General features: G+C 32.8%; 1 protein-coding gene across 5 annotated transcripts in view; it reads right to left on the bottom strand.

Annotated features, from left to right (window-relative positions):
• Positions 1 to 21,924, bottom strand: part of ASCC3 (activating signal cointegrator 1 complex subunit 3) — a 388,871-nt gene that overhangs the window by 88,257 nt on the left and 278,690 nt on the right. For all 5 annotated transcript variants that reach the window (XM_063619908.1, XM_063619900.1, XM_055259780.2 and 2 more), the window contains 4 exons: positions 15,578 to 15,715; positions 15,367 to 15,487; positions 14,194 to 14,326; positions 10,450 to 10,575 (listed from right to left, as the gene is read on the bottom strand). In XM_063619908.1, coding sequence (XP_063475978.1) covers positions 10,450 to 10,575; positions 14,194 to 14,326; positions 15,367 to 15,487; positions 15,578 to 15,715 — 518 coding nt within the window. The remainder of the gene's footprint in view (positions 1 to 10,449; positions 10,576 to 14,193; positions 14,327 to 15,366; positions 15,488 to 15,577; positions 15,716 to 21,924) is intronic.

Consider the following 21,924-nt stretch of genomic DNA (forward strand, 5'->3'; position numbering starts at 1 on the left):
AATCTTGGCAGTTCCCTAATTCCTACTAGGTGAACCCTATATCCTAGTCAGCATGGGTAATTTATATGCCCTACCTCCCTTTTCCCCATCCACATCAAAGAATGGCAGTGGAAAGTGGTCTTAGAGAACAGGTTCTCATCCCTAAGACCCCCTCATGATGGTTTTACATCTGTACAGGACTAGGAAGGGAATATTCATCGTCTGGGAAAAGGGTGCTAACAATTTCAAATGGGAGAGGACTAAAGAAAGCCACAACTTGAGAGCAATAGAGAACACTATCTAGATGACAATTTTTGTGATATTTATCATTCTTCAAAGGAAGAGACTTGGGGTCAGTAAATTATAAAAAAATTATTTAAAAATACACAAAGCAGGACTAATAATGTCAGGACATATTTTCATTAGAAAGAAAAGTTAGTGCAAATGGCTAGGTACACCCAAATATAAGAGGCCCCATTACATAAAAATTATTATAGTAAGAGACTATTGGAATTTATTTGGGAAAATTACTTCCATTAAAAAGGAATAGTTACTTTAATTTTGATCTATCGAAAAGTTATTGCTTTTTCTAGAAAAGCTCTTGGCATGGACCAAAATAAAGCAATATTAATTAAGAGATAAATAAGTACTGAACCTAGTGCTGTCATTAATTTAAACAAAATGTTCAAATTTATGTCTAAGCATATATGGAAGTGAAAAACCAAAATTATTAACCATTAGAAAAGATTTCTTTTCTTTTGGAAAATGACTAAGGAGGAGTAGTTAGAATAATGTCTTCTGCTTTACAGGTGAAAATAAAAATTCTGGACATTCAAGCCATATAAAAGATACAAATCTCCAAAGTTATTCCAAATTTTTAAAATATTTTTTCTCTTTCATTGTTTTCCAAGAAACGAAATTCATCAATCAGTCAAACTTTCTTTCTTTCTTTTTTTTTTTTTTTTTTTTTTGGAGACAGAGTCTCGCTCTGTCACTCAGGCGGAGTGCAGTGGTGCGATCTCGGCTCACTACAAGCTCCGCCTCCCGGGTTCACGCCATTCTCCTGCCTCAGCCTCTCCCAGTAGCTGGGACTACAGGCGTCCACCACCATGCCCAGCTAATTTTTTGTATTTTTAGTAGAGACAGGGTTTCACCACGGTCTCGATCTCCTGCCCTCGTGACCCGCCCGCCTCGGCCTCCCAAAGTGCTGGGATTACAAGCGTGAGCTACCATGCCCGGCCTCATCAGTCAAACTTTCTACAATATAAGTGCTTACTTTGTATTTCACATTCTTTTGGCTTGCTAAGCCTATAAATTTTCCAATACTATTTTTAGCTGTCAGGACTAATACATAGCTGATAAAGTTATTTCTAAATTCAAAACACTAGTCAAAATGTGCCCAGGATACTAAGTAGTGCAATTTGTAGAGTAAGAATCAAACTATTCTTTTTTTAAACCAAACTGTCTGCCTTGATCTTGGAACAAACAATTCTTTATGCAACTGACATTACAGAAAGAAGATATTTTGAAACTATTACTGTGAAATACAAAAAAATTAAAATTCTATTTTTATCTATACATTTACTAGGTCATTTGAAAACTAATGGATCCTGTTACGGATTACCATAAGCCATTGTCCTATATATAACTGGGATGTCAACTTTACCATTTTTATGCTTTAATGAATAAATTTAGTACACTTGCAAATAATATTTAAAACTATCAATGAAAAAAACTTTCCTTGAAAAAATCACAGGTTCTTTTAAATATTTATCTTATTTTATTTACTGTATTTGCTTTATTTTGTTTACCGTATTTACAAGGTATATTTCAATGGATTAACATCCCTTCTAAAGTCTGTTTATTTAAGCCTATTGGGACTTTTTAAAGACAAATTTGTGGTTTTCATCCAGATAAAATATAGTCAGGGTAAATATTTCTTAAACATTTAAAGTAAGTTGCCAAAGAAAAAATCAACCTAAATGATGCTTCTGAGATTACAATAAATTATATGATGATGCCACTAAAATATTATTTATAATCTAACTTGCTAAAAGTTCACATTTTTTCATGCAGAAAACATAAATGTTTCATTGTTATTTATTCTTAACACAGTTCTTTTTTTCTAAATGTGGTCACCAACATTCTTATTGACTTGCATAACAGAAGAAATACAAAATTCAATTCAAGTAAATTGAACTTCACTGATCTTTACCAAATACTATTCTTCGTCAATATTTGGACTGAGATTCTAAAGTCATTTAAAATATTTTCAAATCCTTATAAAAGTAAGATATTGTTACATCTTAATTAGATATACAATTTGTGAGACACTATAAAATAATTTAAATGTAAATGAAGTTTTTTAGGTTACGTAAAATTTTGGGAGTTAATATATTTTGAATTTTTCTGTGAATAAGGAATAGAGTACAGATTTATATGCTCTCCATTAGTAGCATAATATAGCCTTAACTTCTATGAGGTGAACTTTTTTTAGTTACTGTGCAACTTCTAGCCTGAACAATTATAAGCATTTAGCTTAAAACATTACATATCATTAATTTTAATAATCACTTTACTAACTTGAAAAAGCATGCAACAGCTAAGCAAAAAGGTCTGTTTTCATGTTGCACTCTCCACAGTACAACATTTTTAATTTACTGGTTATTTAAACACAAACATTTCACAACTGTTTAATTATGGGTAAAGGATAAAATGTAGTTTCATGTTCACTGCATTGAATCATCAAGTCATTATCTTCTCTCTGCCATAAACAGACAGCCTACCTTTTTGTCAGCATGCTATTTCATTTATTTCACAGAGAAACCCAGTTTCACAATAATTGACTTGTCAGAAGCTCTAATTTATGAGACTGAGCTCTGTAAGACTTCCCTATATTGGACTCAACTTGCACACAAGCAGGGTTGAATATTTACAATGCTGTTAACAGGTGCTGAGTTGTTTAATGATTCTAATAGCCAGAAGCGTACTGAGAAAGCCAGCAGGATCACAATTACAGGCTGTTTGAACACAACAATTACTAGTCCCCTGAGAGGTGTGAAAGTCAAAGGCAGTTTGATACTGACAGCATCTAGCACATGGGCTACACAAGCTAACTTCTATTAGCAGTCCATTGGGAAAAAGTCATAACAAACCTCTCCTTATCATAAAAATTTACAAAGTTCATAAAATTTAAAGAATCAAAAACTAAAAAACTTTTCAAAAATTATCTTTAAAAGATCTTATCAAAGGACAAACAAGAATACTACATATGAAATCTCAAGTTACTTTTTCGAATCTTAATACTGATGAAATTTCACCAGTTGAGAATGAAAGAGGTTTTATATTAATGTAAAACAAAATAAAGTTACACCAAACGGTTTGGATTTAATGTGAATAGTGGCAGCCATTTCCTGTTTGGTTTATGTAAACCTGGCCAGATATCTTGCTGGGAAATTTTTCATCAGTATTGAAATGCTGCTGCTATAACTGTCAGTAGTGGGAAGTCATTTGTTACAGCACCATGTTATTTTATGTTCAGATTATGCAGCAATAATAATGACACAAATAGTGAAAGTGGTTGCAGGAACAGCTGAAACTACCACAACATTTTTGCCTCAGATATATTTAAAAGCTTTCTCAGGGGAAAACAGAGTAAAACTGAACATACAAATTGAATCCAGAACTCAATTTGGAATATATTATATTTTATGAAAGCACCAGTACATGTGTTTATATTCATTTGAACAAGTTAACGTGTGTGTGTACGTTTTATATATATATATATGTGTGTGTTTACATATATAAACATAATTATCTTTATATGCATATATATTTGCACATATACATAATATACACACACACACAAGATTGTAAATAGACATATAGTGACCAACTCAGGAACAGTGGTTGAAATCTTTGTCAACACAAGTTTTACTTTTGGTGTGCTGTGGTGAGGACTTTATAGTAGTATGATTAACTGAAGGGAGCTGGAATATGAGGTTGTATTTCTTTACCTATATATGACTGTATTATAAAAATGGTCTTTCTTTTCTATTGTTAAGTAAACCTCAGTCTCTTTGTTACACACACGCAGATGAACAAGCATGCATACATATTCTTCCTTCCCAAGAAAAGTCAAATCTCAATTCATGGTACTAGATGATAAGGATTATTAAGGAAAAATTAAAACTATACATAAGTGTTTCATTAGAGACAATTACTTTAGCATTTTAAAAAATTTTATCAGATCTAAAAATAAGTGGGAAAAATTTACCAGCTTCCTGTGGCTTGGTTTGCTTCCAGCTTTTGGGAAAAGTGATTTTAAGACAGACAATAATAAAAAGATACAAGTGAGGGCCAATCACAAGAATGTGAAGAAAAGGGAATCCTTGCACATGGTTGCTGAGAATGTACATTAGCACAGCCTCTTTGGAAAACAGTATGGAAGTTCCTAAAAATCTAAAAATAGATCTAGCATATGATCCAGCAATCCCAGTTCTGGGTATACACCCAAAGGAATTGAAATCAGTATGTTGAAGAGACGTCTGCACTCCTATGTTCACTGCAGCATTATTCACAATAGCCAAGATATGGAAACAATATAAGTGCTCATCAATGGATATCCAAATGGATTTGAAAAACATGGTGTATATATACACAATGGAATACTTAAAAAAGAAGGAAATTCTACATTAGCAACAACATGGATGAATCTAGAGGGGGAGGAATCTAGAGGGCACTATGCCATTGAAATAAGGTAGGTAGTACAGAAAGACAAATACTGTATGATCTCACTTATATGTGGAATCTAAAAAAGTCAAACTCATAGAAGTAGTGGGTAGAATGTCAGTTATCAGAGGCCATAGGGGTTGGGAAAGCCATGCAAGCAAAGGGAGAGTTGGTCAAACGGCATGAAGTTTCGGTTAGACAGAAGGAATAAGTTCTGGTGATGCATTGCACAGCATGGTAACTATCGTTAATAATAATGTATTGTGTATTTCAAAATTACTAAAAAGAGTAGATGTTCTTGCTACAAAGAAATGATAAGCATGTGAAGTGATCGATGTTAATTAGCCTGATTTGTTCATTTCACAATGTATACATGTTTTGAAACAGTACATTGTACACCATAATATAATTATCAGTTAAAATTTTTTTTAAAAAAATTTATGTTCACACAAAATCTCACAAATATTTATAGCAGCATTATTTAAAAAAAGAGTCAATCAAAAAAGAAGGTGGCAGAGCTTGACTACAGTCAAGTAAAATATATAAATTGTCAAAATTTACTTAGGCACATTTTTCCACTTTTACCTAGATGTGAAGAAGGTTTATATATTAAAACTGACAGTTTGTTTATTGGGGGGCATCAAAAAAAAGGGTCATTTGAATGAGTATGGCAGAGTTTCCATAAATAACCCACTGTTCAGCATAGCACTGAAAAGAGAAGTGGACAGGGAATGTGGACCTGACAATGAGCACAGTGATGGAGAATGGGATGGAATCCCAGTGTTGCCTCTGTCACTTGGGAGCTGTCCTATTGGGAGCAAGTTGCTTATTCTCCCTGTGCTTCCTTTATTTATAAAATGGGGATCATAACAGTACTAAATGAGTTAAGCTCCAGAAACAGCATTTCAAATACAGTAGACACCCAATAAATATTATCAATGCAGAGTTTTATTTACAACTTTATTAATTCCAATTTTTATTTTTATAAATTTCTTTCTTATATTTACATTTTGCTATTGTTCTTTAGTTTTTTAAGATAAATGCTTATTTTATTTTTAAGCATTCACATTTTCTATTAGGTCTGTAAAGATATAAATATTCCTTAGAATTGTGCTTTGGTTTAAATTCATTGTCTTATTACATTACATTTGTATTTTTGTATAGCTGTGGTCTATACCTTTTGTTTTGATTTCATCTTTTACTAGAATAAAAGTTTTATAATCCCAAGCAGTTAAATTTTTTTGCCATCCCTTTTATTGTTTATTTCTGGTTTTATGATATTACACAATGAGAATGCAGCCTTATGATCTCTATGTTGAGATGTTCTTTGGGGTCTACTTCATGGTAAATTTTTCAAAACAAATCTTCCACTAGTGTTTGTAAGTAATGATATTTTGTTAGGGACATATGTACAAAGATACGATAGATACAAATTCAAGGATATTATTATTTAAATCCTCTTTTTTATGAAATACTTATCTTTTTGATGTGTTAAAGTCTCCTAACATGACTAATTTAGTTGGGCTATAATTTTAATTGAATTTCAGTTTTTGCTTTATATATCTGATGTTATTTTTAGTTCTCTAAAAATCTGTAAACTACCATAACTTTCTAGTGATTGTGTTTGTTACCAATATGATACATTCTCCTTTGTCCTTTGTATTTTTTTGCCTCGAATTTGGTTTTGTATGATTTTAATTCTGCAGCTGCTGTTTTCTCTTTATCATTCTCCTTTACATCTTCTTTCAATCCTTAATTTTCAGCTTTTCTATATCAATCACGTTTGAATGAATCTGAGAATTTCTCTTTTACAACAGGGAAGTTTAAATCATTTACAATATTTATTATTATAGTTGACCTGACTTACGGCATAAATAGATCCTGTCTGTCCCCTGCTCAAAACTCTGCAATGGTTCCTGTTTCATCCAGAATGAAAGTCAAAATCCTCACCATAGTTTCTAAGACCATCCATGCCCTATATCACCACTGGCCCTCCACATCCCCAACCTCATCTCCTGCTATTTTCCTGCTTTCACTTACTCTACTTCAGCCACATCTTTTCTTTGTTGTTCCTTGAATACACCAGGCACGCCAGCCTTAGAATCTCTCTTGTTCCCTTGGCCTGAAATGTTATTTCCTAGAAAGTGGTCAACTTTCTTACCTATGTCAACTTTTGGCTGAAATATCAGCACCCTTAATGAGGCCCATCCTGACTTTCTTTTGAATACAGTATTGTAATCTCCCATCTCCCCCAGGCCACATTCTGGCTCTCCCAATCTTCCTTATCCTGTTTTCCTTCTAAACATCTATTACCTTTTAATAATATTAAAATCTACCGTCTCTGCTAAAAGAACATGAGTGCCAGGATAGCAAAAGTTTTTGTTTAGTTTACTAATACATCTTCAAAGTGGCTAGAGTGGTGCCTGGAACATAGTAGGTACTCAATAAATGTTTACAGAATTAAGAAATAAAAAAATTAATTTTTAAATGCTTATACTTTATAATTTTAAGTAAATTTTAATGATTTTTGAGGATAGAAGTCATTATTTATGTTGCTACTACCTTCCAACAGAAGCTAAGAGTTGCTAATCATAGCTTTTTCTGAAAAACAAATTATTGCTGTATCTATTCTAGATTTATGAACTTACATGGCAACAGCTTGGGCATAGGGTTCTACTTCAGAATAATAATGACAGCCCAGCCAGGTATCTCAACATATGTATTGGTGGCTACTGAAGGAACTAGCACATAAAATATGAATGGTCAAGAGTGGATAAACTGGGCCGGGTGTGGTGGCTTATGCCTGCAGTCCCAGCACTTTGGGAGGCCGAGATGGGCGGATCACGAGGTCAGGAGATGGAGACCACCTTGGCTAACACAGTGAAACCCCGTCTCTACTGAAAATACAAAAAAAAAAAAAAAAAAAAAAAAATTAGCCAGGTGTGGTGGCAGGCGCCTTAGTCCCAGCTACTTGGGAGGCTGAGGCAGGAGAATGGTGTGAACCTGGGAGGCGCAGCTTGCAGTGAGCCGAGATAGCGCCACTGCACTCCAGCCTCGGCGACAGAGCGAGACTCCGTCTCAAAAAAAAAAAAAAAATGTGGATAAACTGTTACTTCTGAAAATCAGTTGAAGCTACATTTATCAACATTGACTGGACTTTTAAGACTGTTTTAAGACTTAGCTATAAGAGCTAAGGAGGGTACTGCAGGCAAGAAGAAGAGTGACAGCAAAAGCGCAAAAGTGAGAGGAACCTCTTATGTAGATGGTGTGGGTTAATATCTACACTAGCCCCTTTGGTGGTAGGCGGGAGATACTCAACCCTCTTTCTGGGGTAGCAAGATGGGAGGCAAAGCAGCTGCCACAACTACAAAGAGTTCTTAGTCAATGCATGAAGACAATTTACCCTTTTGACTTGCAGTCCCCAAATTTCCTACAGCTAAAGAGGTGTGAACTAAAGAATACTGATTTATTTACATGGACTACACTGACTACCACCACGTGTGAGCAGGAGACATCCTAAATTGCTAATACCCAAGAATACTCTGGATCAGAGGCTCACTATAATTTCTATAATTTATAAGCCTCTTAAGATGTCATCTTTTGTCTACTGTGATAAGTCTCCCCAAACTTCCTGTTCTGTCTTTCATTACTACTGTTTATTACAGTTTCATGTGGATTTTCTCACCATAATATTATAAAATAGAAGGCAGTTTGTAACCAGAGCAACATGGAGTCATACCTACCCAGCTCCCTGTGTGTGGGACCCCTGTTCTGACCCGTGTCTCCAACTGTACTCCTGGCTCATCTCACTCTCATGGTTGAAAAAAATGTAAACACTGGACAGTTTCCTACTCATTACCTTAAAGATTTACCGCATTCTGTGTCTGCTAACTAAACCTTATCTAGTTCCCACCCCCTATATAATACATTTAATTTCTGATCAATACTATCTGACAGTTTACAAAGTAGGCAAAATTGAAAGACAGACTAAAAGCAGGTTAAGCAGTTAGAGAACTATGGAAGCAAAGGAGAGGGAAGATCAAAAAGTAAATTTGGAGTTTTAAGTCAAGGTAAACAGATGCAGTGACAATATTAAGAAAAGTAAGAAAGTAGAGAAATATTTTGAGAGTTATATGATTAATTCAGTTTTGGACATGTTAAAGTGAAATGATGGTGGGAAGTCCACGTGGCAACATTCAGAAGGCTGGAGAAATAAAATTGTAACTTGACAGACAATAGATTATAGCCACATATTTTAGAGTCTTTCACATACAAGGTGATATTTTAAATATAGATAGGACCAGCAGAGAAGAACCTTTTCATATTATGTCCTGAGAAGAACACAATATCATTTCTGTAATATTCTTGCTGAATAACATAATTTGCATTTAGTGATGAGGAAACCAGCAAAAGCCAAATTGAAGGACATTCTACAAAACAATTGACCAGTTCTCCTCAAAAATGTCAAGGTTATGACAGACAAAGGAAGACTGAGGAAATATCACAGACTAGAGTGAACTAGACAGGGCAACTAAATGCAACTCAGGGTACTAAACTGGATCTTGGACAGAAAAGGGACATTAGTGGAACAACTGGCGAAATCTGAATAAAGCTTGTAGTACTGTATAAATGTTAATTTCCTGATTTTGATAACTATACATGGTCATGTAAGATGTTAACATGGGGAAGCTGGGTGAAGGGTATACAGTGCTTTGTACTATTTTTTCTTTTTGCAATTTAAAATAGAAAGTTCAACAATTAAAAAAATTTAAAAAGGAGATACACATACAAAGGGCAATGTATCTGTGGATTCAGTAAGGAACTACAATTTGCTAAAGTACTAAATTGGCCTCAGAGAATTATGTCTCTGTGTGCTAATTAGACAAACTGACTAAAATGACTAGGTTCTTAGTCTCTAAACTAGACTCTTTAGGATGGTACAGATCAGTAAAGCAACTGACAGTCCAGAACAACAGCTCAAAATCAACATTATATTCTTTATAATTAATACAGAATTAGAATGGCTTTAATTCATTTATTTAATTCTCAATATGACCCAGTGAGGGAGGGAGGCTATTCATTACTTTCCAGATGAAGAACATTTAGCTCAGAGAGGCAAAGTGACTCAGACTCACACCATTAGTAAAGGATAGTGAGGATATAAGAATCAGTGTGTTGATTCCAAGCCCAAAGCTCTTTCTGTCACACTAAATGCCTTGATTCTTATGTAATAGAAATGATAAATATATCTACAGTTACATGCCAACTCCCATCTACACACACATGCATGCGCACGCGCGCACACACACACACACACACACACACAGTTGTAGATTATGAGTCAGAAAACCTGACTTCGTAAGATCTGGCTTTATCAAAAGAGTGAGGCTTGTGAAGTTGTAGGTGGAAAAAAATTCCAACTGCATCTAAGTCAGTCACTATCATGTAGTTTAGCACATTTCTTAACGACTTCAGGTATCTCATGTCTCAATTATAGAGCAAACTCCTCAGGATGGCTTAAGGTAATTAAAATAGGATAAGTAACAAATGCATACGATTATTGATATTTTAATATACTGTGATACCAGAGATATCATCTGATTCTTTACACAAATTCATATACCTAGAATCTCCAAAGTTCTGCCTTTTTTCTATGTACCTTAATTTGGAATTTATTACTTTCAAATATGTCTTATTTCGGGGCAAAACAGAAAGGTGTATAACTGCCCTTGTACTTACCTGGGATTCATAATAAGGCGTCGGAAAAAGTAAGTCCAGGTGATATAATCCAATGCATCTTGCTTAGATGTAATTGTACCACCAGCAATCTCTGCATTTAAGTGGTCAGAGAGCACTCCTAATAAACTATATAGTGAACAAGACATGGGAAACATACAAGAGCATTAAACTAAAAACACTTAAATTTATCTCACATAGTCAAGATTCAGATTTTATGTTCTAAGATAAAAACAAATTTGTTTTATATAACTTAAATATTTAGTATATAATTTTGTATACTTTGTAAATAATTCATTCCAAATTATTTAGTGGGAATTTGGTTTCAACGTACTTTAACCATGAGTCTATAAATCACTTAGTATCATGAACTCAGGTGAACCCGTATTATTCACCAGTACATATATGTGTTCTCCTTTTCTTTTAAAGAAGTGTTATAATTTTCATTTAAATGTGAATAAAAAGTGCGTTAGTTAGAATGTCACAAAAGTGCTATTATAATAATATTTTTCCAGATTAAGTTAACAGTAGTAATAATTTGTTGAAAGCAATCACTAGTGCCTGTCACATGGTATGTACTCAATAAATGGTACTTATCACTACCAATCATTTTTGGAAAATAAATTGCTAGGCGTAAAATAATACAAGCTGACAAAAAGAAAACTGCTGACTTTCAGGAGATGAGGACAGCCACGAGAGGTAGAGTAAGAGCAGGCAACAGAAGAGATATCTTGCAGAGGAAGGAAGAGCACAGGTACAGGACATGGAGTAAGTATGGAATAAGTACTGAGGCAGATTAAAGGAGAGTTGACATGAAAGAGATGCTATTTAGAACAGAAGAGTGAGCAAATATATTCTCTTCATTAATTTGTAAATATTAAAGTCCCTAGTCATACAAGACATTATTTATCAGGTGTTGTGGAGTATACAAAGATAATCAGAGGTGTTGAAAGACTGGTATAACAAAATGTTCAGTTTAGTTTCTTATGTTAAATATAAAAAAGGAAGCAATGTTTAACAAAAGAAAAAGCTAAGTAAAACTACAATTCATGGAAAAATACGCAGGTATTAAAAATAGTTTTTGCAAAGGACATGAGAAAATAGTTATAAGTTGAATTGAAAAAACAGTTGCTATGTTACTCTCAGGTCACCAGCTGCAGACTACAAATTGGTCCAGTCAATTTTGAGATCAAATTCGTAATATCTATCTGAACAATCACTATGAACCAGCAATTTCACTTTTTCATTATGATCTGCTAGAGAAACATTTACATGTGAGAATAGGAAAGAAGATCTTTCACTGCAACGTTATACTTAAGAGGAGAAAACTGGAAATTCTCTAGGTGCACATTAATAGAGAAATGAATAAATAAACTATGAAATACTATATAATACATAAAATAATAACGGTCATATCAAAGTACAAAACAAAAAAAATTTAGTTAACTTTTATTGAAGTATACACAGATAAAATTACATAAATTATATAGGTACAACGCAATTAATTATTACAATGTGAACACAGTTGAGTAATCAACATCAACATCAAGCATTGAAAGTGTCCCAGAAGCCTTCCTGTTGTGCTTTTCTAGTCACTTTCTTCTCAAAAGAATATTTGGACTTCCATTTCTTTTTGTTACCTTACTGCAGTGGTTTGGGCCTGTAGCTCAATGCTTACTGGAAGAAGTGAGAGCAAAATCCCTGTATCATTCCCTATCTCAAAGGGAAAGCTTTCAATATCTTCTTATAAATTATGATGCTTGATACAGATTTTTTGTAGATATTATCAGATTAAGAATATTCCCTCAAACTCCTGTTTGCTAACAGTTTTATTATAAATAGGTATGGAATTTCATCAATTTTTTTACATCTATGAAATGATTATATAATTTTTCTCATTTTTGTTCATGTGGTGAATTATATTCATTCATCTTTCAAATAATCATCTTTGCATTTATAGAATAAACTGCATATGGTAGTAATATATTATCTTTTTATACAGTGATTTGATTAACTATTGTTTGTTTAGGATTTCTACATCTATATTAATGAGAGACGTCTGTTAACATTCCCTTCTTGTAAATTTTTTATCAGGTTTTGGTATCCAAGTTGTTCTGGTCTCATAAAACAAGCTGGTAAGTATTCTTCCCTTTTCCACTACTAGGAAGAGATTGCGTACGATTGATGCTATTTCACCCTTAAATGTTATGAAGAATTCACCATTGAAGCTTCTGGGTCAGAAGATTTCATTCTAAAAGATTTTAAATTTCAGATTCAATTGCTTTGATAGATGAGAGACTAGTTAGATTTTCTATCTTTTTGTGTCAGTTTTAGTAATTTTTAAAAGAAATTTTACTATTTGATACAAAATTTAAATATTATTTACATTAGGTTGTTAATATCCTATTATTATTCCAGTCTGTGGTATTTTTCCATTCCTGATATTTAGACTAAAAAGTTTATCAATTTTATTCATCCTTTTAAAAGAACCAACTTTCGGTGTTGTTGATTTTTCTCTAGTTATGTTTATTTTCAGTTTACTCTTACTCTTTATCTTTTTCTTTCTTTGAGTTCCATTTGCTATTTTTTTTTTCTAAATTCTTGAGATCAGTACTTAGACTACTAATTTTTTTTTCTTTTTCTTTTGTTTTTCTGCAGATAGTTTCACCCTGTTGCTCAAATTAGAGTGCAGTGGTGTTACGGCACACTGTACCTCAAACTCCTGGGCTCAAGCAATCCTCCTGCCGCCTCAGGACCACATGCATGAACCACTATGCCTGGCTAATTTTTTTATTTTTACTTTTTTGTAGAGACAGGATCTATCTATGTTACCCAGGCTGGTCTCAAACGCCTGGCCTCAAGCAATTCTGCCTCAGCCTTCCAAAGTGCTAGGATTACAGGTGAGAGCCACTGTGCCTGGCTGACTTTTTAAGTTTTTAAAATCAACATTATTAGCACTTATAAAAAATAAAAAGAACCAATAATTATATACAGGATAAATCAGGTGTTTTGTCTTCAATGCAGTTAGAATATGGTAAAGGAGATCCAATATATAGAAAAGGACTATGATAAAAGGTAGAAAGTGATAAGTGTTTATAAATGAAAAATACCTAAATCTGAGGGAAGAAAGGTTATTTCAGCTGAGAATACAAGAGAAGACTTTGAGAAAGGGGTAGTGGTTACTGGGTCCCAAAAGAGGTATAGGATGATTCTCAAATGAGCCAGCAGCCTAAATCATTAATTACATGCTCCCTTATTTTGGATATTTATTTATTAACTGTAAAACTGTACTATGAAAACCCTCACCAAACTAATACTTTATTAAATGTTTATTATGTGATAGACACTGTTTGAAGCACAATGCATTTGATAATTATTAATACTCTATGAGATAGCTGGTCTTGCTACCATGTCCATTTTACAATAGGTGCAATAAGGCAATGAGGTGTTAAGTAACTTGCTCAAGATCAACAAGTAAATGGTAGAGCTCAGATTTTCACCCAGGTCATCTGGCTTCATAGCCAATGCAACTGAACACTGTACTATACTGCTTATTTTAAAAAGTTATTTTTAACATTTAAATTATAATTGAATATTGTCATAAAGTGATAATTATATTGTTTCACATTATATTAAATTCTTTTAAGCTACCTGCTTTACTGATTTTTATATATAATAAAATATAACCAGAAAAACATCAACTTGTGATGAAACAAATCCATTTAAACTAATTTAAATAAGATTTACCTTGATTCTACTGGGAAAGGTTCATAAAGAAATTTTTTATAAAAGTCTTTCTTTATGTCATGAACTAGAATTACAGCTTTGCCTTGGTCATCAAACTGCGGCCTCCCAGCACGCCCCATCATCTGGAGGACATCTTTAAAAGAGAGAACAAAGAGGTATTCTACAATGTGACACATAGCACAAGGTATATTTACTGATTATGGCATGCTTCTATAATCAACCAAATAACAAAAGAAATAGAATATTGTGATAATATGTTTGCTATGTTGATGGCTACTACTACATTGAGTTCCCTATTACTATAATTAACTCAGAAAACAGATAATTGAATCAGCAAGTAACTATGATGAAAAACTGAGTCTTTGAAAGGGTCTTTCTTAACATTTATAGATGTAAGAAAGATGAAAATTCCCTTTAGTGGAATGCTTTAAAATGTTGTTTAATAGATATTATTTTAATTAAATAAGAAAAAGTAAAAAATAAAATATATATACAAAAATCTTTTCAGCAGAGTCATTTGATAATTTTCCCCGTGAATAATGAACCCATTTAGGCCTCGTCCTCCCTGCACCCCGGTATAAAATTTCTTTCTTTCAGCCTACATAAATCTCTGAGGTAACTAATGATTTAGAAATGATGTAGCTTTTACATGTATTCATTTAGTGGAAATATACATTGAATGTATTTCCCTTTTTGAACTCACTGAAAATGCTTTTATCATGTTTTAAAATATCTTAACAGAGTCTTCATGCATAAGTTGTAGCAATAAACATTGGCTCTGGAAATCCCATGGAGGTATCATTTCTAGTGAAACACATTTAAAATTAAGCAAAGCAATACTTAGTCATAATTTACTAAGGAAGTTCACTAATGGCGCCTAAGAAGTACTTTCATCTATTTATAAATTAGAAACCAACTTGGTTGGCTTAATAGTAACTACTTTAAGCCACTTACTTTTTCTTACTTTTGTGTAAGTAAAAGTAAATACAGCAGCAATATTTTGTATAATATTTTAACTGGAAACAAAAAGTCTATAATCACTTATCATCTGTTTAAATGTGACCAATTCTCAAAAGTTAAATTTGTGGAAATTCAAATGATTAATTATTCAAATTCAAATTTACTAAGGGTAAAATAGAGCTTCATGTACTTCTGTGAATTTAAGAAAATTACCTGTAATGGGAAAATCCACATAACGTCTTGTTTTTCCATCATAGTATTCTGTTCCCTTAATAATTACTAAATGAGCTGGAAAGTTTACACCCCAGGCTAATGTGCTTGTAGCAATAAGAACCTAAAAAGCAAAATAAAATATCTTACATCTAAGTAAAATATAACTTTTAAGTTACATTTAAATACGTGTTCATTGGAGAAAAAAAAGTACCTGAACTTTGCAGTTTACAAATAGTTCCTCTACTGTTTTTCGGTCCCTCTCATGTAGTCCAGCATGATGCATTCCTATTCCGAAAGCAAGTGTCAGCTTGAGGTTGGAATCTCTTACTGTTGCAATGATGTTCTCCATCTGCAAGTAAAAACATAATTACAAGATGTAGATGTATAACTTTAGAATTTTCATAAAATTTTCATGTTTCAAAAAACTATTTTGTTTTTATGTTATTATATGGACATAAAATATATGTCCCATATACAGTTATGATTAAAGTTCAATTAACTGAAAAGAATATCTACTGGTAAGAATAAATACTCTAAACACACTGAAGTTTAAATGTTATCCATCTTATTTTTATGCATCAAGAGAAAAAATCTGTAGATAAATGATATGTCCTTTAATGAGTAACAACCGTTAAAAACGATGCAATATTTCAGTGTATCTGTTCATCTCTTGTTATAAAAAACACTGTTTTTGAAGCTCAGTGCCAAAAATTTTAAAAATACAGACCAAAAAATAGTGGAAAAAAAAAACAGCCATAATCTTTGCAGACAGAAATTGTTCCAATTTATGCTTTCTTACAGAACTTATTGGCCCTGAACAAGTCACATAACCTCACTGAGCCTGTTTCTTTAACTGTAAATTTGAAATAATAACAGTAATCTTATATACGCATTTAATCTTCCCTAAAGCCCTGTAAGAGTAAATACTATTATTGATCCTATATGTAAATTTAGTAATGATAAAAGGATACATATACCTATTCAAAAATTGTTTTCCAGAGAGGCACACAGCTATAAACATATTAGCATCTGAATGTTACTGTATTCTCAAAACTCTGAATATTATTTAAAAAATCAAACTGGTGTATTTTTGTTTACTTCTTATCTTCGATCAACAGTACAGCTAAACACTTTATATTTATTGGCTGTTTTATAATTTACCTTTTAATTTTTAACTCGATATGATAGTCTTTTTTTTTTTCTAATTGGCTTGTGATTTTTTTTATATATTAACGATATTAACCCCTTGTCCATCATATGCTATAAAAAAAAATATATATATATATAATATATATATATATATTTTTTGAGGTGGAGTCTCCCTACGTTGCCCAGGCTGGAGTGCAGTGGCGCGATCTCAGCTCACTGCAAGCTCCGCCTCCCGGGTTCACGTCATTCTCCTGCCTCAGCCTCCCGAGTAGCTGGGACTACAGGCGCCCGCCAACACGACCGTCTAATTTTTTGTATTTTTAGTAGAGACGGGGTTTCACCATGTTAGCCAGGATGGTCTCTATCTCCTGAACTCGTGATCCGCCCGTCTTGGCCTCCCAAAGTGCTGGGATTACAGGCCTGAGCCACCGCGCCCGGCCTGCTATAAATATTTTTGCCTCCAGTTTTGTATTTGCACTTCATTTTATTTATGCTTTAACTTTATGGACCTAAAATTGTAAATCGGTCCCTTATGTTTTGTTGCTTAGAAAACTTTTCCTAAATATATACATACATTATTTCCCCATTTCTTCAACTTGTTATAGTTTTATTTTTTAAATTTAAATAATTATCTTGTAATTTATTTTTGTATAGAAACTACGGTAGAAATCTAAGTTTAGTTTTCCTAAATAATTAACCAATTATTCTAGCAATATAGGTTAAATAATTCCTTATCTTACTTTAAATGCTACATTTAGTATATTCACAATTTTTATATATTATAATTTTTACATTTTTAAACATTTCCAGCCTCAGTTTAGCTCACTAAACTGTCATATATCTAAATGGTTTTTGAAATTCATGTTGTATAAACACTCTCTGAATATTCTATCACTTTCCATTCTACATGGAAAATACTTAAGTAACACAAATTTTATGGGAAGAAAGGAAATCTTATTTTCTTACAAAATTTGTTGTAAAGAACTAAATAGTTGTGGCTGGGTGTGGTGGCTCAAACCTGTAACCCCAGCACTTCGGGAGGCGGAGGTGGGTGGATCATGTAAGGTTTGAGGTCAGGGGATCGAGACTAGCCTGGCCAACATGGAGAAACCTCATCTCTACTAAAAGTACAAAAATTAGCTGAGCATGGTGGTGCATGCCTGTAATCCCAGCTACTCAGGAGGTGAGACAGGAGAATTGCTTGAACCCGGGATGTAGAGGTTGCAGTAAGTTTAGATCATGCCAGTGCATTCCAGCCTGGGCAACAGAGCTAGATTCTGTCTCACAAAAAAAGAAGAAGAAAAAAAGAAAGTCCAGTTTCTTTGTTTCAGATAGTTCTCTGTCCTTGAAGCAGAGGATAACATAAGGCACAGCATAAGGAAGTTCTTTCTGGGAAGCTCCATGAGGAGAATAATGTTAAGACCAAGTGATTTGAGAAGACATGAGCACTGAAAAGAAGAATACATCTCTAAAGTTTCACCACCACATTCCAGCAGTAAGCAACAGGGGAGAAGTAACTTGGAAATAGTAAATGCATAATTTTTATATGCCTGAGATAGAAGTATAAAAAAGTGACAATTTCTTCAGATCTTATTTCCTTTGTTTCTTCTATTAGCAACCTCTAATATATATATGTATGCTTGTAATACACTTAGTATCTTGTTGGTGCATAAATCAGTAAGTAGATCACAAAATCCTCAGCTTGAGAAACTATCGCTGCTGCTGCAGTTTAGTAAAAATGTATGCCCAAAATATCCATATAATGAAACACTCCAACTGCTTTCTTGTTCATTTTATTTTCACTAGTCAGAAAAATTTTCTAAGTTTTTTTAATGTGGAAGCAAGCTGTTTTACACTTATAATAATCCATAAAATAGGACAATAAAGTTTAGCTTTATAATAATTACTAAGGTATTAAAAAAGCACTGTACAAACTAGGTGATATTTTAATGACATACACACAAGAAATGTTATTTATCAGCTTTCACTGAACTGAATGCAATGTCTAAATAGTTCATGTATAAATAGTTCATTCTGTTTGGCCACCCAGTATTCTTGTATTATTTAGTTTATGAACTGTTAAGCAGGAATATGGAAATGTATTGACATGAATCCACTTTACCTTAAAATTAGCACAGGATATGTAAGCACACTATAAGTGCATGATATAAGGAAAGGTGCTTGTCTTGTCTCATAAACTACATGTTAGATATTCTCATTAGACAACATTATCCATTTTTTGTTCAATAGTTCACAGCATAAAATGTCTTCAATTTACACTACAAGGAACTAATTCACTGGTGTCCTTGTTCTAATAATTAGTTTGAGAGATTTTTTTTTCACTTTTAAACTTACATAAGTATATATAACTTGTGTAATTTATAGTGCCCCATGGCAATGACAATCATACCCAAACAATAATGTATCATTTGCCACAGGAAAGCTAAAGAATCCTCTGGCAGAAGGTCTGGTGAGGCATTAATATCCTGTCTTTTGCAGCAGGGAAGGCTAACGGTTTCTCAATCGCCTAGACCCCACTTTCACAAAAATCAATGCAGTAAAGAGAACTGTTTGTTTATCTGAACTGGCAAAGACTTAACATCCTCATGAAGACAATTGCACACACAAAAAACTTCATTTATTACATGGTTTCTCTGGATGAATTTCAAATTATTTGAACATCATAAAAAGCAAAATTTATAGCTGTTAATCATTAAGCACAAAATACTACGAGGATGGCCTATACAAATTTGAAAATGTAATTTTTTGGATTATATACATCTTTGTTAATGTGTGTAAAAATAAGTTTCATCTTGATCAAAACATCGTAAGACAAGCAAAAGTATTCAGGAACTTAGGATAATGAAAGTTTAAAACATGGTAATAGATATAATTTGTTGAGTACTTATAATATGCCAGGCATTGTGTTTATCACTTTACAAAGATTATCACATTTAATCCTTTATATAAAGTAATATAGTCCTAATATAACACTCAATTAATTTATACAACCAAGTATATTTCAAATGGAAAGACCCAGTGATTTTGAATACTAAAGAGTATACTTAATTAGCCCTGGTTCCATGAGAGAATTAACCCCCATAAAAAAATACTTGGGTTACCATCTTCCCAATTTTTCCAGTGATAGCTAGTACTTTTCTAGATGGAGAGCAGACAAGTTTATTTTATACATGAAATGGATGCCTTAGTACATTAAGGCTTAATTCTTGTTAAGAAGGGTTGCTATAGAATTTAAAAAAAAAAAAACACACATGATAAATGAAGCACTGATAGAAGAAGTTTTACTTCCATAGTTCATTTTTTTCAACAAATTATTTGTTGTAATGTATAGGTATCTTTCCAATAAACAGCCTTTGAAGTATGTCTGACTACCTGATTGTTAAAAAAATTATTCAATATTATACATAACAGAAAAACAGATCTATGTTATTCTAGGTAGTGATCTTTTTCTTAAGGTTGGGGGGAGGAGGCACATATGTAAACTGTTGAACCATTTACTTTAACTTAATAGAATTTTTTTACATTTTATATTTATTATACTCAAAAAGCTTTTGTAGAAAGATAAGATTCCATTTAAGTAGATACATTACTCTGTGCCTGAAATACATTCCAGTCAGAATATAATTCAGTGAGTTGATGACAACGTTGGCTCCAAAAGAAAGGAGGAGACCAGATTGGACAAGAATGAGCTAACAGATTGTGCAGCCCAATTCTGTCCTTTTGAGTGTGATATATTGTTTCAAGATGCTAAAAACCCATACCTTCTCAAAGCATATCTGTTGTGCTGGTTTTCTCATTTTCACAGAATCCTCATTATCAGAACTCTATACTCTTTTCAAAGCATGTCAGACTCAGACCATATGCCACTGAATAATGCTTATCAATTGTCTGAAATGCTCAGTAAAAGATGTACCACAGAAGAATCATAAAAGTTCTGAAGAGTTTTTTTTTAAATAAAAATAATTAAATCTATCATATCTGGTACAGATGTTAAATGAAATTAAAACATTTCCTTATAATCACCAAATGTTAATTTCTTTTAATACAAGTCTGTATGATAAACCCCATACACCGAAGGAAGAAAAACAATGAAACATTTTAGAGCATTCTACTGATACACTGATAAAAAAGAATTCAAAAAATAAATAAATTAAAAAGAATAGTTTCTAAACTGTATCAATACTCCCAAAATTTATACTCCCTTGCTCTTTCTGATGCTCGAAGACAAGCACACCTCAAAATGATTTATCATACTTTCAATATATAAATATATTTATATGTGATTAAATTACATGTGAAGTAAATATGAGTGAAATATAAATTAAATGTACAAATGAAATACAAACAGTAACAGCTAAATCTTTGTTATTTTGCCAAATAAACACAATACTATTTTCAATGTTTGCTTTTTAGTTTGGCTTAATTCTTATTTTCTTTTTTTTTTTTTTTTTTCAGGAAGGCATGCTTACATTTGTCTTAAAATATTTTTTGAGGGCGGGGTACAAGCAGAATCTTATTACATATCTAGATTGCATAGTGGTCAAGTCAGGGCTTTTAGGGTACCCACTACTTGAATTGGGTACATTGTACCCATTAAGTAATTACTCATAGTCTACCTCCCTCCCACTCTGTCACCTTTCCAAGTCTCCATTGTATATTATTCCCCTCTCTACATCCATTTGTATAAATTAAAATTAAATTTTTTTACTTTTATTTTTTGTGGGTACATAGTCATGTGTATACATTTTTTAGCATCCACTTATGAGTGAGAACATGCAATATTTGGCTTTCTGTGTCTGGCTTGTTTCATTTATGATAATGACCTATAGTTCCATCCATGCTGATGCAAAAGACATGATTTCATTCTTTCTTATGGCTGAATAGTATTCTATTTTGTATATATACATTTTCTTTATCCAATCATTTATTGATGGATACTTAGGTTGATTCCGTATCTGCTATTGTGAATAGTGCTGCAATAAATATATGAGTGCAGGTATCTTTGATATACTGATTTCTTTTTCTTTGGGTAGACACCTAGTAGTAAAATTGCTGGGTGGAATGGTAATTCTATTTTTAGTTTTCTGAGAAATCTTCAGACTATTTTCCATAGAGGTTGTTCTAATTTACATTCTCACCAACTGCGTGTAAAGAGTTCCCTTTCCCCTGCATCCTCATAGATGATAATAGCCATTCTGACTGGGGTGAAATAATATCCCGTTGTGGTTTTAGTTTGCATTTTTCTGATGATTAGTAATGTTGAGCATTTTTTCATATACTTCTTGGCCATTTGTATGTCTTCTTTTGAAAAATGTCTATGTCCCTTGCACTTGGCCTAATTCTTAATAAAAGCAGTATCAAAACTGGGTTGTAGGGTAAGATATTAAA

Source organism: Symphalangus syndactylus, chromosome 2, assembly GCF_028878055.3.
Source record: "Symphalangus syndactylus isolate Jambi chromosome 2, NHGRI_mSymSyn1-v2.1_pri, whole genome shotgun sequence".
Taxonomy (NCBI): domain Eukaryota; kingdom Metazoa; phylum Chordata; class Mammalia; order Primates; family Hylobatidae; genus Symphalangus; species Symphalangus syndactylus.